At 45.7% G+C, this 27,199-nt stretch overlaps 3 protein-coding genes across 29 annotated transcripts in view; 2 read left to right on the plus strand and 1 right to left on the minus strand.

Annotated features, from left to right (window-relative positions):
• The window catches only part of WNK1 (WNK lysine deficient protein kinase 1), a 98,370-nt gene extending 95,375 nt beyond the window's left edge, over positions 1–2,995 (plus strand). For all 20 annotated transcript variants that reach the window (XM_054514934.1, XM_054514936.1, XM_054514935.1 and 17 more), the window contains one exon: positions 236–2,995. In XM_054514934.1, the coding sequence (XP_054370909.1) occupies positions 236–550 (315 nt within the window). In that variant the 3' untranslated portion in view covers positions 551–2,995. The remainder of the gene's footprint in view (positions 1–235) is intronic.
• Positions 2,996–5,228: 2,233 nt separating this feature from the next.
• RAD52 (RAD52 homolog, DNA repair protein) lies at positions 5,229–19,601 on the minus strand. Its single transcript, XM_036401143.1, has 14 exons — positions 19,576–19,601; positions 17,158–17,279; positions 14,559–14,616; positions 13,411–13,496; positions 11,982–12,083; positions 11,314–11,407; positions 9,947–10,014; positions 9,591–9,709; positions 9,430–9,505; positions 8,338–8,534; positions 7,997–8,133; positions 7,196–7,276; positions 6,044–6,271; positions 5,229–5,803 (listed from the first exon to the last, which is right to left on the minus strand). The coding sequence occupies exons 4-14, from the start codon at positions 13,492–13,494 to the stop codon at positions 5,745–5,747; spliced, it is 1,245 nt and encodes a 414-aa protein (XP_036257036.1). The 5' UTR covers positions 13,495–13,496; positions 14,559–14,616; positions 17,158–17,279; positions 19,576–19,601; the 3' UTR covers positions 5,229–5,744.
• A 232-nt stretch (positions 19,602–19,833) lies between these two features.
• ERC1 (ELKS/RAB6-interacting/CAST family member 1) overlaps positions 19,834–27,199 on the plus strand; it is a 278,215-nt gene continuing 270,849 nt past the window's right edge. For all 8 annotated transcript variants that reach the window (XM_036400558.2, XM_036400559.2, XM_036400560.2 and 5 more), the window contains exon 1: positions 19,834–19,920. The gene's annotated coding sequence lies outside the window, so the exon portion shown is untranslated. The remainder of the gene's footprint in view (positions 19,921–27,199) is intronic.

The following is a 27,199-nucleotide window of genomic DNA, read 5'->3' on the forward strand; positions in this document are numbered from 1 at the left end:
GTGTCTCCCTGGGGTTTCAAACACACTGGGGTTTCTGTCTCCCTGGGATTTCAAAGAGCACTGCTGGCTGGCTCTTCACGTGGAGAGTGTACTGCCTGCTCTGGAAGGCAAGGGGAAATCTAAAGGGGAGGGTCATGGCCTGGCCCTGTAAATACCCATTGTACACCAAGGGGTGGACTGGTGGTTTTTAAAGTTCCACGGTTAAAGTTCTCTTGGTTGTTGGATTACCTTTCAGGGCCCTGGAATGGCAAGAAAATTCTCGGCACCAGGTCAGCTCTGTATCTCCATGACATCTTCCCTGGGTGCTACACCCATCCCTGCAGCATCAGCTACCTCTTTAGGTCCCTTCAGCAAGGCCATGTGCCCCCCGCAGCAGTACGGTTACCCAGCAGCGTCCTTCCCCCCGCCCTGGAGCGGGCCGGGGGCGCCAGCACCGCCGCAGCTCGGCCAGTTCCAGCCCGTGGGGGCCACGTCTTTGCAAAGCTTCAACATCAGCAACTTGCAAAAGTCTGTCAGCAACCCTCCAGGCTCCAACCTGCGGACCACTTAGCCCGTGCCCAGAGACCCTGCTGGCTACACCTCGGGACAGGACATGGGGAGGGAGATGGGGCCCTGTATCACTACTAGTGCTGCAATGAACTGGTAGCTTGCCAGACTGGGAATGAATTTCTCTTTTCCAACCATTGCTGTCGACTCTCTGTAGCGGGAGTTTGCCCACACACTTGGAAGGGGGAGGAGGATGATCGGCATCCTTGCGATGGGACAGTGCTTTCCACCGAGGGGGGCTGCTCTCGTGTGCCACGAGAGCTGTGAGCAGAAGCCAGGGGGTCGGTTCATACAGTCTTGCTGTTAAATATTTCTGGTTGGAGGCTGAGTCCACACGTGTGGAGGTGGGAGAGCTGAACCCTAGCATGAGGCTTTAGCATGCTTCTCGCCTCTTCCTGAAGAACCAAGATCCAGAAAAAGCTGTCCAAATTCCCCTCCTCTCCCTCTCCCCAGTCAATAGTATCTGGCTCTGAAATGATGGGGCACACGAATGGACTTGTGGTGCAGCCCGTGCTTGATAGGTCATTACTGCTTTAAGTAAGATATTAACAGCTTTGACTGCAGCATTAGAGCAATTTAAATTGTTAAAAAAAATTTTTAAAGTTCCCTGCGGACATGTACTTACCATCAGTTTTGATGTGGAAACACTGTGATTATATAAATGTTGTTGGACAACAGTAGTTTAAAAATGAGTGGATTATAGAGGGTTAAAAAAGTTAAAAAGAAAAAATGGGAAAAAAAGCTAGCTATATCCTTATACTTATTGGAGACACTTTAACTTTTTCCTTTGTATTTTCATTGTATTAGATAAATAAATGTGAATGTAAAATTGTATAAATTAATGTACTTGAATACTTGTCTGTTCTCCCAGTATGCTTGCTGGATATTTTAGTGCCTTGGACTTCTCTTGCTTCTGCAGTTTAGCGTCGTCTTCCCAGCAGAGCCCAGGTGGGCAGAGGGCAAGGTGAGGGCAGGATGTTTGTGCCCAGCGCCCGGGACGTTGGAGCAGGAGCGTGCAAGGAAGGGAGGTCACCGAGGCCGCGGGGCCGAGCCGTTCTGGGTGTGGGGAAACTTATCCAGGTGGGCAGAGCTGAAGGTGAGGGGTGACAGGGGCCAGGTGGGCTGGGACAGAGGGATGCAGGTGAGGCTACAACGAGACTTAACCAATATTGGCTCTGGAGGCAGGAGGGCTGGGTCAGGAACGGAGAGAGGATGGGGAGAACGTGTATCTTTGGGAAAGGCCCAACTTAAGATGCAGTTTGACTCCAGCTGTGAAGTGGCAAAGATGTTTGGTCAGGATGTGACTTGAAGGAGAGGTGCCATTGCTCGTTGGCTTGGGCTTGTCTGCTGGGATTGCTTTTCTTACCTTTTTTTTTGGTAAAATTCATTTGAGCCAGGAACAGACTGTCCTGGTGCAACGTCCATTGCCGGCAATGGATGTACTTGAAGCAGCCGGCATCAAGAAGTTTCCTCTGTCTCTCTTGGAGGATTTACAATTTTGTTCACTCTTAACAAATTTCAGGCTGGTACCAGGACTGTCACTGTCTGTCACTTGTCACCTCTTAGTACCTGTACTGTATCTTCTGCTTTGGTCATTCTCCCTTTTTGTGTTTAAGAAATACTGGTTTCCTCTTCAAAGTCAAAATAATACCAGCCAGTATTTATGTAGTGCTGCAAGAAGCTGTGATGGATGAGGGTGTGGCTTCCTGGCGCTTGGCAGGATGTCATCGGTGTCCTGGAGGCTGGTGCATCACAGGGCTGTGACTTGTCCATGTTTGTTTTAATCTCGGAGCTCTGTTCCTTGCTGGGGCTTTAATAGGGAGGTTTTGTGTCTGCAGCTGTTGTCACGCTTTCCTTTTCACAAAGAAACATGCGAGATGCTTTCTGTCCCTGTCCCCTGTTGAGCAGCAGCAGCAGCAGGGCGGGCACAGGAGAGGGGCGGTGCTGTGGGACACGGGAGGCTCCGGGGCAGCAGGAGAGCAGCGGGCCCCGGGCTGAGGCCAGGCGGGAACCTCTGACAGGAGGGATGCAGGGGGGAGGCTCTCGGGCACACCCAGGGAAACAGCGCCGGGACAGAGCTGAGGCAGTAATGAGACAAGGGCAATACTCGTGGCACAGGAACTGGTCAGCGGGATGCAGCACATGGTTATTTAAATTTGATCTAGTAAGTTTGAGGTCGTTTTTTCACTTAATGTTATGCAAGAACTGGTTTTATTTACCATTGATTTTTTTTTTTCTCCCTCCCTCTCCTCCTGTGGATGAATAACTGAAGTCTAGAGGAATAAACTAATGCTACTGAACTGTTAAATTATTTTGTTTAATATTACACTTTGAGTATCTTTTTCCACATAAAATCTGTTTCTGAATTACAAGCGTTTTCTTTACATTATTTAACAATGTACACTGTAAAAAAATAAAAATAAAAAAAATAAAATTAATTGAAACTTTGGGCTTCCCTGGCCGTAGTTAGTTGTGTTTTGCACTGAACCCTTCTCGTATGACTGTGCCCCATGCTGCACTTTGTTACCTTTGTAGAATATTGAACGAAGCCATTCAAATAAACCAAACCTGCTTTGGTTGAGCTGTGGGTTTTCTTGTGGAACATCAGGTTCCAGCCCCTCTGTCCTGGTCCTGCAGTGATGTTAACTGTTACCCAATTTACCAGTTTGTCACAGGAAATAGAAGAAACCCAGTTTAATGAGAACTTTGCTTGCTCAAAAGCAGTGACCAGTCTCTGACCAGCCTTTGGCCTTTAACAGGATTCTCTGAAACAAGGTACTGCAGAGAGTGATTCCTGAATGGATCTGGGAGGGAGTGGCCTGCGGGAGGAGAAGGGATCGGCTGTCACTGCTTTCATGGCTGAGAGTGTCACCAAGTTGCCGCTGCACACAACTGAGGCAGACAGGATGTGGTGGCTGTCCCCGTGGAAGCAGAGGCTCAGGGAGGGCAGGCCCTGTGCTTGCTGTTGGCACTGAGGGGTATGAGCAAGGTGTGTCCTGAGCGCCCTTCCCGGCTCTTCTGCTGCCCCCCTGCCTGCTCCTCTGGGCTGCAGGTGCTCCCATCCTGCAGGGCTGGGAGAAGGAACCTCACAGCTTCTCCTCAGAGAGGGAGCTGACTGGCAAAACTCTGGGAGGGGCTAACAGTATGAAAGGCAGAACACCCAGAACATCCATTTTGCAGAAGAGCACGTGGCTGCTGGTCACTGAGACTCCCAGCGCTGTAATTTTTCCTTTTTCAGTCCTTTGTTGTATTTTTGTTGGGGTTTAATAAACCTTTGAAATTTTAAGTGAGCGTCATTTCTCGCAAGGAGGAATTTGGTATTTCTAAACACTAATTGCTGCTGCATTTCTTTCCATTTTAAGAACAGCTTCTGTTATGAGTCATGCTGCGCAAGCCTCGAAGAGCAAAAAAAGCTCCCAGTGTAAGTTTTCCTGCCCTTTTCAAAGGGACCAATCCCGAGGGACTCATTGCAGTGACTCTGTCAGAGGAGGCACAGCCATATTTGCCCTGTTTCCAGAGCCAAGGAAGCTGAGGCCGTTGCATTCTTCTTACAGACTTTTGAATTTGTTTCATTGTAAAAGTTTGGAACAGCTTTGAATTCAGTGATTTGGAAGGTCTGTGTGCCTCTTTCCTAGCAGGTATATGGTTTCAACGGCGAGGGCATGACTCAAACATGTGGAATGTGCTGCTTTCCTGAGCTGTTCTGAAGGCAGCACATTTGAACTGGCCAGAAACAAGTAGGGTGAAATGTGGAACTGTTTTCTAGATGTAATCTATAACCTGTTAATTACAGCTTGTCCTGTCTTTCCACACCGAAGTCAATTCCTGTCCTTTGTCCTGTTCAGGAGGTAAGAGGATAGTAAAGGATCTTTTAAAGAAAAAGGACTAATTAAGTGATGAAGGCAGAGTAGGAGGAAGAGAATAAATGCTGACTATTCTAAATGTCTTTACAGTTAGAGCAGTGAGGCAAACCATGGGAGTAAGGTCCTGTTTGAAGCCTGAAATTGATTCTAGGGTTGGACTAATCCGAGAGTTTGTGTAAATTTTCCTGGTTCAGCTCTAACTTCCAGTCATGTGGCATCATTCTCCTTGCCTCCAGCCCTGCAGCACCAGGCTGCCCCCATGGACACCTGGGGACGGTGGCACCACTCCTGCCACGGGCCTGAGCCCTGTGGCGGCGGTGCCTGGAACTGCAGCTGCATCCACGGGAACAGAGCCGGCCAGCCCAGCAGAACTCCTGCCTCTCCTGCACGGAGCTGCTCGAAATGGGTAAGGGAGTGTCCTTCCAGCACTGCTTACTAATTCTTCCTTTGGCCTGCTAACTGGACAGACTAATCAGCGTTTGGCTTTGCTGTGACCTCTGAACCCCTGCGAGGTTTCTGTTTGCCCATCCTAAAGCAAAGGAGCTGTGCAGGTGCAGCACTGACAGCTCTAGGACACGGTGCCTCCTGTGAGGCCGTCAGCAGGGCACGAGGTGGAAGGGCTGGCAGGGCAGAGAGGCACCAACAGCTCCCAGCAGGGTTTGTTTTATAAATTCATGTTTATTTCTGTATTGAAAGGGGTTGAAAGCTTATTTAAAAACAGAGTGCAGCTCCCATTCACACTCCCAAGGCTCGGAGCAGGCCCAGGGGCTGCCCCGTGCAGGCTCCCAGCGCCCCTGCCCTGAGGCACAGCACGGCCGGAGGTGCTGCCGCTGCACGGACCGCAGGGAAGGGCTCGGGAACAACGGGGGCGAGGGGCTCTGGCCCGGCCGTGCAGCCACGGGGAAAGGGTGGGGCTGCACCTCAGACACGGCCAGTGCCACCCCCGGTGTGCTGCCACAGCTTGTACCTTCTGTCCCCTGGCCACAACCCCCTGCTCCCGCTTGCACTGAAAATCTCGGTGCTGGAATGCAGCACTGGGGGACAGACAAGCTGTGAACTGCATCTCATTTTTAACAATCCATTCTGTTACTGCTTAAGGCAATTTACAGGTAATAGCCAATGTAATATGGCCACAAGTCTCGTGCTGCAGAAGCACAAATAATGGCGTGGTTATAGAAAAAGGGCATCTGAAATACATAATAACCTGAGAGCACATGAAGTTCTTCTCTGTTGCTTCACTATAATGTGCAGCAGAGTCCATGTGACACAATTTGGAAAGCCAGCTGCAGCCTTGTGATGTAATCCATGACAGAGGCACAGATCCCACCGGGTGCCTCACGTAGGTTCCAGTCTCCTTTTCTTCAAGCTCTGACTTCTCCTGATGGGGCTGCACCCTGCCACACAGGGAGAAAGTGAGAAATTGACGTTTTTTCTGTCTCTAAGTAGGTTCCTCAAGTCTTTTTCTAACTCTTCCTTGATAGGACAGTAGGATGGAAAAAAAGCAGTTTTCCAAGACCACCGTCCCAGCTTCTGCAGCCAGGTCCAAAAGAAAGGAATGTTTTTCCCACTGGATTTTCCCAATCTCCCAAGAGCCCCAGTAAAGGCAGAGCTCGGTCCCGTGTGGCAGCACGTACCTGGGGTGTGCTGGGGGGCACAGCTGGTGCTGGGGGCTGCAGTAGGGGGCTGCAGCTGTGCCAGCCTGGCAGCAGCTCTGTGCTGGTTCCCCCTGTGGGGTGTCCTCTTCTGGTGGCCACGGGGTGTCTCAGGTGCCTGCTGTGCAGCTGCTGAGGGCTCTGACATTTTGGCACCCGTTACCTTCAGGTCAGTGCTCTCCAGGGAAATGTCCCAAAGTTCAGGATCATCTGGAAGGAATGAGAAAGGGATCCATGACACAGTAGTGTACTACAGAAATGGAAGTAGCTCCAAGACCAGCACATTCTTCTCCTACAAGCAGTGACCACTATAAAATTTAAACTGCAAAGCATCTCTCATGTCAGTGTGTTGCATTTGCAGGGACCCTTGTGGCAGGAAGGAATGATGAATCTGACTCCATGTTCTCAGAAGGCTAATTTAGATACTATATTATTAAGATACTATATTATATTAAAGAATACTATACTATACTAAAGAATACAGAAAGGATACTTACAGAAGGCTAAAAAGATAATAATGAAAAACTTGTGACTCTTTCCAGAGTCCTGACACAGCTTGGCCCTGATTGGCCAATGAGTCAAAACAACTCACCAAGCAGAAACAATCACCTGTGGGTAAACAATCTCCAAACCCATTCCAAAGCAGCCAAACACAGGAGAAGCAAATGAGATACAAGTTGTTTCCCTTTTCTCTGAGGCTTCTCAGCTCCCCAGGAGAAAAATCCCGGGTGAAGGGATTTTTTCAAAAATATGAATGTGACATCAGTGTGCAGCAGGGTCCTGCCCCTTGTGCCCTTCAGCAAAGTGCAGGCACCACAATGTGTGACCAAAATATCCATAGTTACATTGAGAAAAGACACACCCCCCAGGTTCTGTATTGTACAGTATCACCTCAGGAAAAGGATTTATCAAACAGGTGTACAACTCTACTGAAGAGCCTGAGTGAAACCCCCCATAAAGATGGACATCATCTCCCTGCCACTCAGGCAAAGTTTGTATTGTTAAGGTCAGAATCACACTCACACTTTTGTTATTCCAATTCTTCAGAGCTTTTTCCCTTACACTGTGTTCTGAATTAACCTGGTTTAAATGCCAATGATTTAACACTTTATTACTCATCACCCTCTTGCTGACCTGCAAAAAACTCCTCTTCTATGGCCAGATCCTGTTGCTCTTCTGCTGGAGTGCTGTGCTTCACAGGAGCATTGGAATTTGCTGCAAGGAGGCAACACAGAAAGAGATTAATACCAGAAATACAGACACACCCTTTGACTCCTTAACAGAGCATGAGTCTGAAATGACAGCCAGCACCACCACCAGGTACCCCCTCTTTTGTCCTAGAGCTAAGGCTTAGAATGCAGGAAGTAACATTCTGTACCTGATGGCATCTGATGAGCAACTGTGCTACTTACATGTGGTTCTTAGCCTGCCCATCACCATGTTCCTGCTTTAATGTGTAGCCTGTCCATCACCATGTTCCTGCTACTTTAATGTGTAGCCTGTCCATCACCATGTTCCTGCTACTTTAATGTGTAGCCTGTCCATGCCATGTTCCTGCCACCACATGGCCCCAGATTCCCCATGAGCCAAGGGCAGTGTATCAGTAGCTCGGGCAATATCTGTTTGCTTGCAGCTACCACAGCCAAGTGCTGCAGCCTCAGATGCAGCAGGTTAATGGTGCTGGCAGCAGCTGCTTGAGGGTGGCTGGGAAGTTGCAGATTTAATGATGCAGCTTTAGAGCTGACATTGCTGACACTTTTGGAGCACAGAGGGGGAATATATGAAAATGCTCCTGCCTTTGGCCTCAGAGGTGTGTTGATGGCACAGCACAACAGCACATGAAGCTGGCCAGGCTCCTGTGCTGTGGGTAACCTGTGCCTGCTCTCTCTCTAGCAGCTCTGATGCAAAGTGCCAGGCTTGAATGCCACTGCTCACCCTGTTTGCTGCTGGGAGTGACTCCTGGGACCTGCTGCTTTTTCTCCATCTGCTCCCGGAACTGCTGCTGCAGCCGCTTCTGGCGCAGTTTCCTCTGGTAAGTGGCATCACACTCCATGGCCAAGGAGTCTGTGCTCCTGTTCTCCCACCCACAAACACAAAGTTAAACAGGACCTCAGCAATTACATCTTGTGAAGAAAAAAGCCATTAAGAAATAACAGTCAAGAAAATCCACTGAACTAGTGCTTTATGGCATCTTTGGAATTGAGCTGTCTACATGTTTTAAAGGCCCAGTAATTTCTAATACAGCTTAAAAATTACATTTATAACAGCAGTCTCACCTGGGAGCACTGGGCTGTTTCTGATCTGCTGTCACCACAGCAGCCTCTGTCTGGCCAGGCTTACAGCCAGGTGTCACCTCACAGGGCTGTCTCCCTGCTGCATTCTGCCTTTCCACATAGCTGCTGTATCTTGCTTGCTCTATTTCAGGCTCATAGTCCTGCATTTTAGCTTTGACCAAGTCCAACTCAGGGGGTACCTGGTCAAGGAGAAAAAAGAAAAGGTTCAGAAATTTCTATCATCAACTTAATGAAATAAGCACTGGTTAAAAATCTATTTTGTTTGCTCTAAGCTGAACAATAAGTTAGAAACCTGAAATGCTCTTTCAGTACCCAGTAATTCAGTCAGTTAATAATTGAATTCCTGTGACTTTGTGTTGGTTTAATTGTTCAGTGCTGCAGGGCAGATGGTGAAGTCTCCCCACATGCTCTGCAAACGAGAACAGGATTTTACAGCTTCTCACAGCCCCACAAGGCTGTTCCTGAGTGAGTTTGTTTTACCAGTCCATTGTCCTGCTTGTGCTAAAGGGCAAGGCCAACCTTTACTGAGTTTTGAGGAAGGTACACAGTTCCTGTTTATTAAAGATGGGATGTTTTGGCTCTGTCACCTTACAAGTTTGTGGCAGTGCCTCTAACAGACGATGTCCCTGGCAAACCAGAGACCTGGGCCATCTTTACCTTGTGAGGTGTCACTTTGGATCTGCTCCTACAGTGTTTGACAGGACTGCCTTGCAGCTCTAGGCCTCTAGCAGAGTTTGGCAAGTCCTACTGTGATTGGAGGCAGCTTTGCTATGGAAGTCCATGGATCAGTAGCTGCAGGAGGCTTCCTTTTCCCTCCTTCCACAAGGCAGGTCACTGCCTAGAAGCCTCCTGCCCCCAGCTGGTGCACAGCAGGAGCAGGCAGGACCCATGGTGGCTCCTGAGGTGCTACTTGAGGAGCAGCCTGCTCTGTGTGTGTGAGCTGTTTGCTAGGAAGGCTGCTGGTCTCAGGAAGCCTCGGGAATGAGAGGCACTGCCAGCAGCACTGCCAGCAGCACTGCCAGCAGCACTGCCAGCCCTGTGCCTGCAGGAGCAGGGGCAGCCCCTGTACCGCACCTGCCGGGGAAGCTTGTTCACGGCTCGCAGGTAGTCCTTGTCCAGGATGCAGTTCCCAAGGGCATTGCCAAAGCACCTGAGAAACAAGAGAGCTCACTGAGACTGGAAACCTTTCATCCCACAGAACTTCTGAAAAGGGGCAAGTGCTCATCTTCACTTACTTGAGTGCTCTCTTCAGTCCATCTGTTACTGCCTCCTTCCTTGCCTTTTCTAAGGATAAGGCTTTAGATTTCAGGCCTTCACTGACTCCATACCCCACATCTTCATGGTATGACCCATCCTGCAGTACAATTTCAAATATAAGAGGATTTTGTACGTGCAGGTGCTGTGCTCTCCCAAGCCTGGGTACTTGCTCTGGGCTGTTTGTTCCACAGCAAGGTCAATGTTTAGGACACCAGCAGGTTCCCTAATGCAGGGCAGTACCCGAGGACTGTGCTCTGACCCATGCAAGGACTTTCATCCACAGCTTCAGGCAACTGCTCAGCTACAGTCAGAGCCAACAAAAAAACCCATTTACCTTAAGCTGAACTCTCACAAAAGCACAGACACCCACGTAGAACCTGCCATTGTTGAGGTCAACAAAGTCTGGAAGGAGATATTTGAAGTGTTAATGTATAAAATCAATAGTGGAAAAGCAACTGTTGTCTATGAAAGTAACTTCTTTCTTATCATCTAGTAGAAGTCTGCAGAAAGCCTGAATTTCTAAGGAATAACTAGCTATGGCATTATCTGAGAAAGGTAGAAGTTTGAAGGATGTCAGTCCTTTCTTGACTGAAAAGGGGGAAAGAAAATGGTGGTGCAGAATAGATGGAAAGCAATGAAGTAAGTTGTTCTATTTCTAGAATCTACCAGCCTGAGTTAAGAAAAGATTTCTGAAGGTGGGGGAGAAGGAAGAAGGTAATTTAAGCTGCTGCTTTGACCTACTTCAGCAACCAGTCTTCAGCATAAGCACAGCAGATCTGCAAACAAGGACAACACTCCTCTGGCAGGCACTATTTCAGCCATCAGCATGGAAGAGGCTGAAGCTTTAAGATCACCTGAACACATTATAGCTGAAAAATTTTCCCAAAGTTTTCTGTTGTAAAAACCTCAGTACTGGGTATTAGCTAGAAGAGAAATCTGCAGAAAAAAATGGGTCCCTAAAGATTAGGGGACTATTAACTGAAAATATCAACTGGTGAGAGTCTAAAAATTACAGGTGAGTATCAAAGTTGGCTTAGGACTGCTGAGTGTTAAATGTTTAATTGTAATTACTCTTGACTGAGTGTACCCATAGAGATCAGAGTCTTGATTAGAATAGCTCAAGAATAATCATAAACACACTCAGAATAATGACTAAGACAGAACTAAAATGAAAACAGCTCCATTATTATTCAATTTCTCTCATTTTTACTAACTGTTAAGACACCTGGAAGTTGCTCATGCCTGTGTCCAGGTGCTTTGAAGTGATGAAGTTTTAGCAGCTGAGGTCTCTTGGTCTGTTCAGCCTGGAGGAGGCTGAGGGAGACCTCAGTGCAGTTACAGCTTCCCTGAGAGAGGAAGAGGAGGGGCAGGCACTGATCTCCTCTCTGTGGTGACAGTGACAGGACTCAGGGAATGGCCTGAAGCTGTGCCAGGGCAGGTCTAGGTTGGGTATCAGGAAAAGGTTTTTCCTCCAGGGGTGGTTGGGCCCTGGAACAGCTCCCCAGGGCAGTGGCACAGCACAGCCTGCCAGAGCTCAAGGAGTGTTTGGACAACATGGAGTGACTCTTGGGGTGTCCTGTGCAGGGCCAGGAGCTGGACTTGGTGATCCCTGTGGGTCCCCGTGGACCCCTGTCCTTTCCAATCACGTTCTGTGATGGAAACTATGAAGCAAAGACTTCTTTGCCCCCAAGAGACCCTTACCAACATTCTGCTGAGTGACTGAGTGAGCCCAGCCATTGAAGCCAAACATTTCATTGGCCAGACTGATGACCTTGTGACCCTCAATGTAACAGACCTGAAAAGAAGAGCACATACACATAAATATATATATATATATAAATACATGGCCTTCTGCACACATCTCTGCACACATTTAACACATACCATCTTACACTGAGGAAACCCAGCTAAATTCAAGGTTCAGATAATGTGAATAAAAGGCTGATAGTGCAGCTTCAGGTGCATTCTCTTCCAGCAAATGTGGTGGGGATTAATATAACAACAAATATGACTTAATCAACAGAAGGCAGAATGGGCACTAAAGATGGTAAATGTAGCCACTATTATATAATGTTTCATATAATCCAATTGTGGGAAAAAGTAGGGATAACATCTCAGTGTTGCACAAGTAGACAAATATTCCTTTGTAAAAGATGAAGCACTGAAAAATTAAGTCTCTTTTTAAGTGTAAAAGGAAAATCTGTGGCTCAACAAAAGCCAGAACTCATGCCATGCTCACTTTGCATTCATATCTGTGTATTAAACTACAAGAGGGAAATTAAATTAAAAAAAAAAATAAGGACTATTGTAACAAGTTAAACCCTAGTTTTCCTGGGAAGAAGGGAGTTGAACACCATATTTGCTCCTACCTTTTGCCCTCCTCCTGCCTGCCGGCTGCTGATGTAGTCGGGGCCCAGCCTCTGGCGCAGCGCGTGCTGGATGGCTCGGTACTCGCTGGCCGTGTACTGATACTGGGCAAAAACAGCACAGCAACACCTCACTCACCTCCCTGTTTCAGCTCCCCCTCCTCTCCTGACAGCACTGCTTTATCCCACTCCTTCCCACATGGGCATGAGCCAGTGCTTGGATTGGGTGTGACAGGCAAGGAAACACCTCAGGGTGTGTACGTGCCTTAGATTGTTCTTTTCTCAGCTTACTGTTGATAGACACAGGCATTAATTACTGAGCTGCAGCAATTATTTTTCATTTATAATCCTAACCACAAACACACATAGAAATTTCTATATTACTGCTCAAAACCAAAACATAGTATCTCTGTGATCAACAAGAAACTTGCATTTAAAGACTCCAACAAAACTGAAGATGAACCATATTCCACTGCCACGTGTCACCAGGGCAGGGAGGACAGCAGCTCAGGAAAACTGAGCTAAATAGTTTAAATAGGAATTTCTTGAGTTATCCAATTTCTTTGGATAACTCCAACATCACTGCTATGATTGGAGAACACCAGCATCACGGGAAGCCTAAAGTGTTGGAAGTTTAGGTTTGTCTTAGATATCCAATTTACAAAATGTAGCAAAGCCTAAATGTATGTTTAAGGATTTGAGAGCTGAAAAGTTTGTGTTGTTATGGCCTGAAGTGGGACAGAATAGAGGTTTCACCACTTAAATCATAACAGTTGTGTATGCATGTACTGGCTGCCCTAACAATTCAGCAGAACACAGAATTTTATAGTGTTTGTCTGTGTGCCATATAAATCCCAACTCCTGCCATTTAGCTTTAGCTTTATTTAAACTTAACAGTAAAAATTTTATCTTTTTCCTGACTCTAGAATGCAAGCCTGTAACCAAAAAGCCTAAGGAAAAAGCAAAAATACACAAGCTTGTGCCACATTCAGGAACTATGGAGAAATGCCTAGCATGGAGAAGAGAATTCATCACCAAAAGCTCTGCTCAGTCCAGATAAAGTTTTCTTTTTTCAAATAATTTTACAACTTTTCAAAATGATTTTTTAATAGCTGAAGGCAGTTGGCTTTTCTGAACCTGTACTGAGAATATGTGTAAGCATGACTCAGGCCATGTGGGAATAAGAGAGAATAAAATGAGACCCACTTTTAAGGTACAAGAGGTAAAAACCCTTTTGAAAAGAATCCAGACCAATTCATTATAACTCGAGGCATGCCAAGACTATTGCAGAGAAAAAAATGTGAAGTTCAGTAGGGTGCAGCATGATTCCAGCCTTACTGTGCCCAAGTTGAAAAGGAATAAACATGCAGAGCAGATTTCCAGTAGTGTGAGCCTGCAACTTGCATTTCCCTGTTGGGCAAAAGGAACTGACCTGTCCAAAGGAAGCCACTGAGTCCCCAGTGTTGGAGCTGCTGCTGCTGCAGCTCTCACTGTCCTTCCCCTGGCTCTCAGGCATCCCTGGAGGTGAGAGAAAATATAATCACTGAAGAGCACAGAACTGACAGTCCATATGAAGACATGGCAAAAAGCTTATTCTAAATATCACACTTGTAAAAAACTATAAATGTGGGGTTTTTTCCCTTTTAGGTAAATGTGAAGGCACTGTACCATGCCAGGGAAGAAAAAAGAATTCCCTCTTTCAGATTCTTCAGCACTGTCTTCCTGGACCACTTTTAATATGCATTAATACTTTGATAAAAAGCAGGGACAACTTTACTCAGCCATACCCTGACTTGTCAGTTTTATTTTAGATTGCTGTTTTGACTGTAATCACTCAGCCTGGTGCCACATAAACCAACCATGCAGAGCTGAGAAGCACAGAACCTGCCAGAGCTGTAAGAAGTGGTGCCAGTAACTCAGTAGATGGCACCCTTTTCTAAGCCAGTATCCAACACTTCCCAGCACTGCACTCCCCCCTGCTCTGGAGCAGTGGGCCTGGGGAGATGGTGGATCCAGCTGTGCCAGGGGTTGTAGCAGCACATCCAAATAACCCACAGAGATAATCTTTTATTGTATTTGCACTAATGCTGAGCACAACTGATAGCCCAGCACTCACACTTTTGTAGGCAATACAAATACAAGACAAAATCAGACATACAAGAGAGCTGGAGATGTCAAAACAGTTTGAGAAAGTCTAAAATCCTCAGCAGATAGCATGATTTGCCAGTCAGTCAGCACTGGCTAGTACTCTGCTTTGTTAATGCATTCCAGGTGTGGCACTTTTTAAACTAAGTTGTTTATCCAGTCTCTAAACAAGATATCCAAAGGTCATTGAGGACTTGGCAAACAATTTTCAGAAAAAGGATACCGGTTGTTTCCTTGGCAAATGTGAGCACTGGCAATTTTGCCAAATGTAGCTAAAGTTCTCCTTAATTTTGGTTGGCTAGAATGATTCCTCTCTGGTCCCAAACTTGTATAATTGTACAGTGTTCATACACCTGAATGCATTTCCATCAGAAGTTAGCAGCAATTTGTAAATGCATTTGGCTTTGGAAAAGAGCAAATAGAAAGCAACATTACCAGGAGAAACACTTGTGATTTAAGCAGGCTGTTTCCTCTGCTCAGCAAAGAGAGTTCACTGCATGGGGAGGGAGACAATTAGAGAGACATAAATAGTGTGTGTGGCCAAGGGAACTGAAATTTGAACAATACTGTTGCCTCCACTCACACCCCCAAGCTGCCTCAATCAGATCTTAATCACTCTGAGCCCTTGGGAAGAAACAATGACCGAAATGTCACTTGCCTACAAACACTGTGACCAATTTATGCAAAGTAGGTGGGTGGCATTTTGATGCAAAATTGGTTAATACCAGTTTTAGTTAAAGTCCTTCAAGCTTTTACATGGTGTGCAACACTATCAGCCTAAATTCAGTTGTCAGTGGTTTGTATTCAAATGATGTGTGGATCCAGTTTGAGTGAAGGAGACACAAGATTCCAGTTTAGTTTAGTTTAACCAGTTTAGTTTAGGCTTTACCTGCAGGAGCAGCTTCAGCTGTGGGCCTTGTTTAAACCAAACCCTCCATCAGAGCAAAGTGGGGGGTTTTGCAGTTTTGCAAAGCCAAGCCTTGCGTCTCAAAGCAATTGTCTGAGCATTTCAGAGTGACAGAACTTCGATATAATGTGTGGGGACAGGATGGAAGAGAACAGAGGTGGTGCAGGAGGCAATCTCACCCCTGAGGAGTTGCAGCTGTACTGATCACCAAGGATTGGGAACAGGCCTGCCCTTAACAGGCCACAGCTGTGTCCCACAAGGATGAGTGCTATAAAAGAGTGGGTTAGCCAGTCAGAGGAGAGCTGGAGCTTGCTGGCTGTGAGGAGTTACCCATGAGACATCACCTAGAAGGTATGGAAGTTTTGCAATAAGATAATGACAATATAAGATATTATCAGAGTAGGAGCTGGGAAGAGAGAAAAGTTAATTCTGCACATGGAGCTATAAATCTATCTTGGTGCTAGAGCCAGGGAAGGTAAGGTGCTTCCATTCCTCATTGGAATATTGTTTCCTCACTGCCCTGCTCTCTCCCCACAACATTTTAACTCACATGAAACATTAATGCTGAAGTAGATAATAAACCATTCACTGGAGTGCCCAAGAGCCTTGGACACCCTCTGAGGCCAGGGCTGTGGTAGGAGGCTGCCTGACTCATTCATCAGTGTTAAAATATGTGCTGTTTTTAAAGCAGAAAGACTAAAAATTAAAGTTCAAGTATGTGTTTGAATATGCAGGATGATACAAGCAATTTATCAGTTTAAATGTGAGTAGGAATTATACTTTACTATCCTTGTGGCAATGGAACCATTGTTTATTATTTACAGGGAATTCTTTTGAGTTTAGCTGGTAATGGTCTCAGGAAGTTTTCTTGTCACTGAGAACGAGTCCACATAAGACTAGAGGTGCTGCACTGTGCTCCAAAATATTGCCTTGAACAGGTAAAGAAGCTTAGCAGCTTTTACTACTACCTATTTTAGTCTTGTCTTTCCAAATTTGAACACATTAGGTACATAATCAGAAAAAAACAATCTCTGTTTTGGGAAATTGGCTATGAAATACTAATTTTCAACAGCACTCTACAAGTAGGTGTATTTGCATGGTGGTGAAATTGAGCACTGCTGAGAAAAACGTGTGTGTACACAAATTCTTGGGCAGGAAATAAATCAATCTACCAGAATTGATGATCCTGAAGTTAATCTGTTCAAGTGTATCTACCACTGTGGGACTACAGCAGCAACACCTTCACCTGCTATGATTGTGTGAACATAACTTCTAATCTTCTAACTTCCTCACACACCTTTCTATCCCACTGTCTGTTACCTGCCACAAATTTATGTATTAAATAATGTCTTTTCCTATCAGTTCCATTCTGCCGTGACAGACTAGGTGTTGAACTGTGCTCTAATCCTGTGGTAGGAGTGCCAGCTCCCCTCACCTGTGAGGTGGAAGCAGCAGCTCTGCAGCACTTGAGAATAGTTTGCATACCAAGCATTGTGCAAGCACCACGGCTTGGGCAATGATCAGCTAGAACATGGATGTTCCAAGGAATTCATCCCAGCATCCCACAAGCTGAAACAGGGCTTCAGCACAGACTGTGAACATCCAGAGGGCTTTTCATTCATCCTTGCCCTCTCTGTCTGGTAAGCTTCCCTCACAGAGAGGCTGAGTAAAAATCTTCAGCATTCTTTCAATAAGTGCAATTCCACTGAGCCCAGCAAGAGCCAAGTTCCACAGGCAGCAAGTGGGAATCAGTAAGCACTAAAGATAATGCCACATACTCAACCTAAGGTAATACTCCAAGAAAACATCCAAAAAACTTTACAAGTTTTATATTTCTATGGAGTTTTCTTTCCTCTGAGAACCCCAAACTCTTTTATGAGCTGTTTTTGAGAGAACTGAGTTACCTCTTTCAAGTGTAATGGGGCAGATGTTCCTAATCAAGACAGGCCTGTGCCACTCCACAGTTTAAAAGGAGTGGAAAAGAGATGATGCAATTGCTTGTGGATAAGCTGCACACAATAGAGCTCCCCCGGTTTAATTTCTGATATCTCTAGGTAAACAACCTCGATGGCTTGAGAAAAGTCAAGTAATGTTCTGTTAACTTCAGCAGGAGGAAAAGATACTCACTGAGAGGTTAAACATGGAAATGTTTAACTCAGCTCAGGAGACTGAGTGTCTGCTGCACGCTACAGCTGGCCTCAGGTGCTGACAGTGCCTTTTTCATGCCCCTCACTCATTCAGGCCACATTCTGTAACAAGAGAAAAAAGGTAAAATCACACAGCATGGTTGAGCTCCCTGCAGTAGTTTAAATATATTTGTTTTCAAGGCATGCAAGCACCACTGTGACAGTTCCTGCTCAGTTCCAGCACAGGTGGACACCTCCATGCAGTCCCACTCACTCCACTGGAATCTGTGTGGTTCCAAATGCACAACTGAACTCTTTTATTTGTCAGGCACTGCTGGGTTTACTCTTGGCATGTGTAGGATCATGATCCTCCCTGCACTGAACAGAAAAATGCTATTTATGGTTCCACTTTTTTAACATTTTAATGAACAGAGGGGAAAAGTCTTTCTTCCTTACTTTTATACCCTTTTGGAAGGGTAACAGTGCATTTGTGGGGGTGTGTTTCTATTTAAGAATTTTTGGCTACACCTAACATCTGAAACAAAGCTTACCTGGTGAATTCCTGCATTCTTGGAACACAGGATGAGAAACTCACCTCACTGTGCTGTTTCCTGCCATGGCAGCCTTTACACAGCTGCCACAAGCTCACTGAACATCAGTAACTGCTGCAAGGGGCCTGCTTTCCCAATAATTACAAATCCAGCCCAAACTGCTTGGTTTAGCAGTGCTTGCTGTGTTTTAGCCTGCATATTTTTCAAATTTTTGCTGGTCATGCCTCCAAACATTTTCTTTAATAGCACTGGTGTATGTCAGTTACCTCTTTGCTGTTTCACTGCCTGCTGCAATTTTTGCCTTACTAAGGGTCCAAAAAAGTTTCATTAGTTAAAAATGCACCAACAGCATCCTAGGAAACAGGTCATCCCAAACAATTCTAAATTTGAAATACATTTGTTTGTCAAGAATATAAATCCTGTTTAACTTCTCACATTACTTAATTCCTTTGCATTTACTCACTATCTGTATAAAAATATTTCATTAAATGGATTGACTGGTACTCCTGCACAAATACTTTTTGGTATTATATAAAATAAAATTATATCAACAAACAGTGACCAAGGGGTAGAACTGAAAGAAAAGAGAAACAATTCTGTCATTCTAGGTTTTTTTTTCAGGTATGAAACAGTAACACCTCACAGTCACAAAACCCAAAGTGAACCATGTGCTCTTCAAGAGGTTTCACATCCATGCAGGCAGAGTAAAAGCTCTTGTTCTGGAGACCAGACCAGGCAGGAATATTACTCAAATATCATCAATTATTTACATGGGTACTTTTTTCTAAAAGCCTGTGAGGTTGATTTATCACCACATCATTTATGTACAAGTCCCTTCAGTCCTTGCAAGGCAAAGGCAGCAGGGTTTTTAACCCAGGAGTGATGGTTTGGGACTTGCAAGGAAAAGCAGCCTGTCCAGCTGTGAGCAGGAAGCCTGCAGCTCTCCCAGATGCAATTAGCAGGCAAGACATTAACCCAGCCTGGAAATGAAACCTCAGTGAGCACTGTGGGAGCTCTGTCAGAGTGTGCAGCACAAACCCACGCTGATCACAGGCACAGGTGACACTTCTGGCAGCAACACCCTATTAACATGACACACTAATTAAGCTGGGATGAAAAACCTAAAGCTCTTAGGCTCTGTTTTGCTCCAGGTTGACACTTGCTTATTGTTACATGGAAAATCATTTACACTTGAAATTGGCAGGATAACTGAGGCATGGGCAAGCCTGTTGTATCTATTTCCATTCTTCTGCCTTCTTAGCCAGCAAGATAAGTATAAATTATCTCTTTTTTGTAGGGATACCTTAGGCCTGACAGAAGGCCTTAGATACTGTAGCATGCGCTATGAGTCTACAGAAATTAATTTAAAACGGACTCTGCTTCCACAGTAGGAAGGGAAGTTCAGGTTATTGAGATCTCAGTGGATATCAGGCTGCCAGAGGTCTGAATTGTAATGTAAATGGCAATTAAATATAATAATATATCAAATATAAGCAATATATACTGTGATGAAATAATAGAAGATAATTACAATATAAGCTGTATTCATTGCAAGAAGACACTAATTTAAACACTGATAGTTTACATGTCAGTAAATGTCATTCCTTGTATAGTCTGACAGACCTAACCCATTTGCCAAAATCTCTCAATTTAGTGTCCCCTGGGAGTGAGGGCTAAGGAGGTCAGTGCTGTTGGCTCCTTACGCCCTGAAATCACAGCAAACCCAACCTGGGAGGATTCTGGATAGGGTCAGTTGCTGTCCGCCCGAGGCTCCTTCAGCAAACACCGGCCTCACGCAGGACCGGGGCCGCTCAGCAGCCGCTCGTAGGGGGTGTGGCCCGGTTCCCGGTCCGCAGCCCCCGCCGTACCTGGGCCCCGCCGCGGCCTGTTCGCACTTCCCGCCCGGAGCGGTCGCTACGGCGTCGGAGAGCGGCCAAACTTCCCCGCTGGGCGCGCGCGGGCGGTGACGCGCGCCGGGGGCGGGGCGGGGAGGGCCGGGCCGAGGGAAGCCCCGCGCGGCGAGCGCGCGCGCCGGGGGGGCGGGGCCTGCGCGTGTCTCGCGCCGGGGGCGCGGGAGGGAGCGGCGGAGCAGAAGCGGCGGGAGCGGAGCGGAGCCGAACCGAGCGGAGCCGAACCGAGCGGAGCCGAGCGCGGGCAGCTTCGCCCGTCCCCTGCCCTGCCCTGCCGTCCCCTCCCCGCGGGCTGACAGGCAGGTGAGGGGCCGCGCTCGGGGCGGGGGGAGGTCGGGTTAACGCGCCTTGCTGTCCGCTGGGGGGAGCCCGGGGCGGGGCGGGGCCTGCGGGCGCCGGTAGCTGCGGGAGCAGTCGCCGCGCTGGGCAGGGGCTGCGGCGGCGGCCGGGCAGGGTCCGGCGGGGGCTGTGGCCGCGGAGCTGCAGCGCAGGTGGGTCCGGGCCCGCGGGGATGCGCGGGCTGTGGCCGGGCGGAGGGAGGGGGTGGCCGGGGGGGTCGGGGCCTCTCCCCGCCGGGCCCCTCACGCTGTCACCGCCCGGGGCGGGGCGGCCCCGGTCCGGCCCCGGGAGCGCGGCCGCATCGCCCCGCGGGCCCGCGTCCTGCCGGGCACTGCCGGCGCCCGGGCGGGGTTCGGCCGTGCCTCGCACGGGCGGTCATTCCTGCTCTGCCCATTCGCATTCCCGGCCGGGCTTTTCCGCCCCTCTGCATTCAGCCTGTCCTTGGGAAGCGCACGCTTTTGTTATCTCAGTCACCTCAGCGAGGTAATGGGGAGCGGTGTCGTGCTGCCCAGACCTTGTGGCCGTGCTGGATTTTTGGTGTTTTCTCTGCGAGCGCTGCCTGGTCAGTTTAATGTATTTTATTGCATCTACTACGAGCCAGTGTCAGCTGACACGGTGCTTTGTTTCTGAGCGTGCTGCCATCCTGAAGCCTGTGTCAGGAATTGCTGCCCTTCCACATCTGTCTCGTTGGGAGTGTGAGCTCTGAAGGTTAGTTAGGATTTCTACACGATTTATTGAACCTGGAATGTTACATGCGCTCTGCAAGTTTCATGTTATGGTTGTGACACGGTGTGAAATGGTTTAAAGGGAAGCCCCGGTGGAAATGGGAGATGCAAAGATGTAAAGAAACACCTATGGAGCTGCTGGTGGTGGTGGGCAGCAGTGCACAAGCCGAGAGAATGAAAGCAAACGGATAAAAATAGAATTGTTCTGAAGAGCAATGTGTGTTTTATGTTTTGTCCCAGCACGGTTTGGGGGCCACGTTCAATCGTGCAGGGTGGTTGTAGCTGGGTAGCCTGTAGATCCAACAGGCTGTAACCACAGAAAGTTGTCTGCTTTGGTTGTGATTCTCAAACAATGGCCAGGGATGTCTGCAGCAGTCACCTCCACCAGCTGCCTGCCCTCCTTTGCTCCCTGAGATTATTGCGTCTGCAGCCGTAGGTGGCTGCACACACATCCCCTCCTGAGCCACAGCCTGACACGGTCCTGGAGTTTGTGTTGGAAGCTGCAGCAGCTCGGATGTGTGCCCCAATTCAGGGTCAGTTGTGAGTCAGCAGCCTTAGAGCCATTCCAAATGGAATAACAGGAGGGAAATCACCACCTTGGCCCATGCTGCTGTGGCTGGAGTTGGTAGTAAAATAGGGGATTTTTTTTCGGTAATGAAAGCAGTGATTATTTAGTTAACAGCTGTACTGAATGTAGTTCAGCTCTGGAGCCACAGTTCAGAACTTTTATCACAGAACAGCAGTTCCCAGAACAGTCAGGTCTATGCCTACTGTATCATCCAGAAATTTGGAATTGTCTGAATCCATCAGGCTGTAAGAGGGGCTGCAGCTAGAAAAAGGTTGGGATCTGCTGAATGAAATGTGAGTTTATCATAATCTTTGATATAATTTGAACTTCTTCCACCCTTCTGGGAAACCAATTTAAGTGTAATTAAATCGCTGTTGGGATGTTAGCAGAAGCCTGAACTGTAGAAAACCTGCTCTCTGGACTACATTAAAGCATCATGTTTTTAATAATTTTTAGCATTCTTTTTGATCCTGTCATGAGCTTTTTTTGAGATTCCATTCACGTAACTTTTCATCTGTAATATGTGGCTAATGGACTGATTAGCAAAAAAGGCAAGTTTGGTATTTATGTGGCCTGTTCCCTTTTACTGAATTGCAGATCTTGGTGATAAGAGAAATCGTGGCTATTTTTTGAGGGGGTCTTTGGTATTTAGTGGGTTCTTACTTTTTTTCTTTCCTTTCTTTTTTTTTTTTCTTCTTTTTTTTTTTTTTTCCTTTTTTTCTTTGAATCTGCCACTTTCTCAGTTCCTGGTAGCAGTTGTATGGTGAATAGAAGTATTTCACCATGCTATTGTCACCAGTGCTGGAGTTCCTTGCCCCTATTCCTTACTTTGTGAAGCAGGATACTCTCCCATTGTTATCTCTCATCCCCTCACCCCTCCCTCTCTGCAAGCCTGAAAACCTCTCTAGGGTGAGAATTTTGTTACAGCCCTTACCTGCCTAAGCCACTGGAGAATTGTGTTATATTTGGAGGGTCTGGCTTGTTTTAGCTGAATATGGTTTGGTCAGAAATACAAGTGTGGAGGGATGGATGTGGCTTTTTAAATAAAAGGACTAAACCCACAGTGTGGGTTCTTGCCCCTTGCTGCTGGCCACCCTGCTGCAAGAGGGTGGCCAGTGTGGTGAGGAGGGCTCTGGCCATTGCTCTTTAAGCCAAGAGTTTTAACTCTGGCATGCAGGAGTGGAGCAGGAGGTCCTAGGAAATCCCTGCTGATGGAGCAGTAGTGGTGTTTTGTAGCACGTGGGTTATGTCAATATGGTTGTTGTCAGGGTGAGATTATGATGGAATTTCTGCAGCTGGAGCATGCTTTGCCTTGCACTGCGATGTTGCCCATGGTGACTTTGGGCTGGCTGGCTGCATGGGTTCACTAGTGCTTCTAGGCACTTCTGAAATGTCTTTAGTGCTTTGAACATTTTGTTTCTGCTCCTGGGAAGTGGGTTGTTGGTTGCACGCCACCTGTGGGAAAGAGAGAAACAGCCATGGATAAAAACACAAAGTATTTACTGACTTTATACTCTGAAATGAGCCTATAAACTCTTCAGCCATACAGTGACAGAAAATTAACATTCACAAGTCTTCAATCTTCTACATAATTTGAAGAGTCAGGGTTAATTTAATCAGTTTATCCCTAGGAAGTGATATGTGTGATGAAAGAGATATGTTGGAGTTCTGATACCTGTTGCTTTTTGTGTTTTGCCTTTAAAAAGGGCACATGGTGATTTCTTTTTTTCTTCACATCTGCTTTAAATTTAGAGACTTATAATTATGTCCCAGTCATTGCACAAAAGAAATCCTGGTGCACCTAGCCAGACTCCCTACACATGAATAAATAAAGGTTCAGCTGAAATATATATATTTATTATAATAGTAACAAGCCTTTTTTTGTGGTCTTCTTTGTTTGGGAAAGGAGATGGAAGAAAGGGGACTGTGATGATGACAGCAGACCCTTTATGCTGCTATCCAGACTTATGGGTATTATAAGAAACAAAATTTTGTGTCAGTTAAAGCTGCTTTTGCAGAGAAAGTGCTGTGGAGCAGAACAGAGCATGTGCTGTGTTAGGTCCTCCTTGCTGAGTAAGTGGATCCCCCTGAAAGGAATTGTGTACGTGTGGGGAAGAAATAACTAGGAAACTGATGAATGAATGAATGGATGAATATTTCTGGCTCTCAATTGCAGGTGGTTTTTGCTGGATGGGATACCTTGTAGGAATGGGAAACAGAAAGGTGTCTAAAAAGGACAGGGAATGAAGATGTTTCCATGTTCTGTGGTGCCATTCCTGCTGACCTTTCAGATGTAAGAAGTGTTTAACAGGAATGTCACTTCCTGTTTAGAAATAAAATGCTCCCATGACAAATGAATGCTGGTTTTTTTTTCCCTGAAACTGTTAGGGTCAGGGTTGATGACCTGCCTTTTACAAAACATATTTTTTTAATATGTCAAAGTCACCTGAAGATTTTTGGGGGTTTCTGAGATGCTTTTCTGGGAAGGTTTCTCTGTCTATATGTGTGGGGGAGAGTGTATCAATTCACATCTTGTGTTGGGTGAGACAGAACAAAGGCTCTGTTACAGTCAGGGAACCTGGCAGATGTGGAAGTAGGTGAATTTAATATAAAAAATATAAAACAAGCACCACCACCACCACCACCATGCCCTCCAGCTTTTAAAAAGGATTGGATATAAACAGATGGCAGTGCTTCAGCATTTATTTATGTGCTCTTGAGGAATGAGAGACAGTTCTAATATGAACAGTTGCTTTTGTGTCTTATTTCTATCTTAATTTCATTAATCATTATTGCTTTCTTGCTCTCAAGGCCACAAGGAAATTTTGATAAACAACCCTGAATTCCATGGGTTCAATCCCTTGTGTCCTGCATTGGCTGGCTTGATGTTTCCAAAGTAAACTTGCTTCTGTCCTTTTTGTCTGAAGTAGTAATGAATTTAACATGAAAAGTAGTGAGCCTTCTTACCTTCCAAAACTAGGCAAACCTAAAATCTACAAAATAGCCCTAAAAGACAGGGGCTTCACACTTTTTGTGTAAAGCAATGTAGCAGACAGAGGTTTTGTAAGTGTGAGGTGGGCTAGGAAGTAACAGGAATTCATTTTTTCTCTTGGTCAGTAGACCTCTTTGTTGTTGTGAATCATGTCAATTCTCTCATTGCACCCACTGTTTGTACTCCTGGCAGGGTTTTACTGGAATGTAAGCTTTTCTTTGTTTGGAATGCCATCTTTTCTACCTGCCCTCCCCTCTGTTCTGTCTACTCTGCAGTGTCTGTCCTACCATCTAATCTAGACGTAGCTACTTGCCATTAACTATTTGGGTGTGAATGATGTAAATGGGAACAATTACTACCTCTGTTAATGAAGTCTAATGTGTCTGCTACAGTCCTTTATCAGATTATGATGCCTCTTGTGAAAGCTGACTTTGCTTTTATTATGAAACTGACATACAAAGCTTTCCTTGTGCGCTCAGGAATCAGTGTGGCAAGGAGATTCTGTGTTCTGGAAGCTGGATGTGTTCTGAAAGCTCTCACTCTGCTGCTCAGAGGCTCCAGAGGGGTCCCTGGGCTGTGAGGTGCACTTGGCTGCCTGCTTTGTGATCCCACTGCCCTGCTCCTGACCATCAGGCAGTGATGCTCTTAAGGAATTGTCTCCATAGATGTTGCAGTTTGTCAGCTGGTGTCAGTCCTGAACAGAATTTGCAGCAAAGAAATTCACAGGACTTGCTGAAGGTTGCAGGAGTTACTCTGAAATTCTTTTGTTTTAAAAATGTGGGCTGAATTTTCCCTGTATTTCTGCAGCATGTTTGTGTGTGTTTGGTTGCTTGCTTACCTGGAGGTAGCTAATAGGCTATTAGTGTTTGTCTTGGAGTAGTGAGAGACATGAAAGGCATTATTAATTTATGTGACAGAGAGATTTTCCAGAAGGTAACAGAACTTTTTTTTTTTTTTTCCAATGAATTTTCTGTGTTCTGTCAGCTGCAGACAGGAACACCTGCCCTCTGACCCACTGGTTCACATAAAATATTAGGTGTAGGGGCTGAGTGTGACAGCACTGCTGAACACATCTCATTTTATTGGATTCTTCATACTGAAGTTTGATATTCAAGAGATCCCTCCAGAATTACTTACATTTCTACTATGTCCCAATATAGCTTTTATTGAGACCACTAGAGCTTTTGACAAGACTCATGTTCCTGTTCCTGCCCTCTCTCATGCCACAACTGCCTTGCAAATAAATCTCCATGAATTTGCGCAGGTGGCTTTTTACTGTTCTTTTAGCATGCCAGGTTCTGCTCCTGGCATGCTCTGAGGGAAGCTGGGTTCTCCATTGCTTTTCACTGCCTGGGACTAAGCTGTTGTAGTGAAACAGGTGGATTTGAGTTGGCTACAGGTTGCACTGCAGTACATTTCAATGTCTGCTGCCAGATTATAAACATTTTCCATGGTTAATGTTGTCTGCCCCTGAGTGCTTTTGGACAGTCACCTGTGACCTGAGAAGACATTTTTCTTAGCTGGCACTTCAAGCAGGATGTGATGTTACCTGTTTTAAAATTTTAATACAGAAAATGTGTTCATAACTGTCCTTTTCTAAACCTTTTTCTGCAATATTGTGTAATTCTTGCCTGTTCTTTTTCTGATTGTATTTCTTACAAGTTTTTCCATAATCACTAGATAGCATTTTCAACTTATGTGAAAGCAGCTCAGGTCTTTGTGCCTGCAAAGGTGCTCTGCCAATTTAAATATATATAAATATACATAGAAAGTTTTTACTTGGGCTGATGTGATACTTTTAATTTTTTTTTAAATTGGTTTGCATATAGGATGCTCTTTGAAGTTTTTGTTCTATTAATGAACAGTGAACAAGAGAATTTTGTTTCATAATTGTATAGTTCTGCAAGCTATCTTGAGGAAAAATGGTTTAGCACTTGCTTCAGTGCTAATCCCAAAACAGTGCTAAACCTAGACAAAAACTGTTTTGTTTTTTTAAGCTCTTTATGTTTAGAGTGTCTTTTTTGTTTGTTTTTCTGTAATCCTGGGTAAGGGTTCTTATATTGGCAGAAAAAACAAAGGTTTTTGAAATCAACAGGAGAATTTTCCAGGGGAAGAGGGTTCATACATTTAATACATTCACAGTTGGACATTGTTCCTTGTGGTTATCACCATCTTGTACAGTTAAGGGATGATTTATTTGTGACTAAATTTAGTCTCAGTAGAAGAGGAAAATAGTAACAGTGCTGCATGTTGGTCCCATGGAAGATAAGAGACCATACTTGTGAGACTCCCAGTAAAATGCTAGTGTGAGTCAGAATATTGAAAAACTAACTTTTCTGGTTGTGGTGTTATCTGGAAGAGATCTTCCATGTACTTTTGCTGGGGCTTTGGGAGGGAAACTGGAATTCTTTCTTCTTCCTGATTAATTGGTACTGCAAAAAAGAATTTTTTTTTTTTTACTTCCCTCACTTTGCTGTTTTCACGGTGGAAGATTTTTTTTTCTTGGTGTTAACTGTAATTTCTATGAAGTGTAATATCTGCTTCTACAACAAAGTGATATGGTCAGTGATAATGCTACTAGGAAAAAAATAGGGGGAAAATAGAAGAGTTAAGATTTATCTTGTAATTTCTTTTTGATCTTGAACTGTGGTAAATCTGTGCCAGTAGAAATACTGAAACTGGCTGCGTGTGTGGAAAGATGTATTTAGTTAATACTGGAATCTTCACAATTTTAAGGTCTACCAGTGGTGTAAGTGAAAGTTGTCATTTCAAGGAGAATCCTGGAGGGTCATGTTTGCTTGTTTCCAAAGACAACTTTTCATCTCAATCTGCTGCTTTTGAGTGAAACCTGAGTGCAGTGTAATGCATGGCAGCAGTAACAGAGTTCTTCTCCCTGAGTTTCAGCTGTGCCAGCTCTGGGAATCCTTCCCATTACCCTGATCAACAGCTCATTCTAGC

Source organism: Molothrus ater, chromosome 5, assembly GCF_012460135.2.
Source record: "Molothrus ater isolate BHLD 08-10-18 breed brown headed cowbird chromosome 5, BPBGC_Mater_1.1, whole genome shotgun sequence".
Classification (NCBI taxonomy): domain Eukaryota; kingdom Metazoa; phylum Chordata; class Aves; order Passeriformes; family Icteridae; genus Molothrus; species Molothrus ater.

Excerpts from the sequence above, each read along its gene's own strand:
- RAD52 (XM_036401143.1), bottom strand. The coding sequence starts at position 13,494 with ATGCCTGAGAGCCAGGGGAAGGACAGTGAGAGCTGCAGCAGCAGCAGC. Across the intron at positions 9,506-9,590 it reads GGACTGAAGAGAGCACTCAA|GTGCTTTGGCAATGCCCTTG; the intron begins GTAAGTGAAGAT and ends CTTGTTTCTCAG. Across the intron at positions 8,134-8,337 it reads AAACAGCCCAGTGCTCCCAG|GAGCACAGACTCCTTGGCCA; the intron begins GTGAGACTGCTG and ends GTGGGAGAACAG.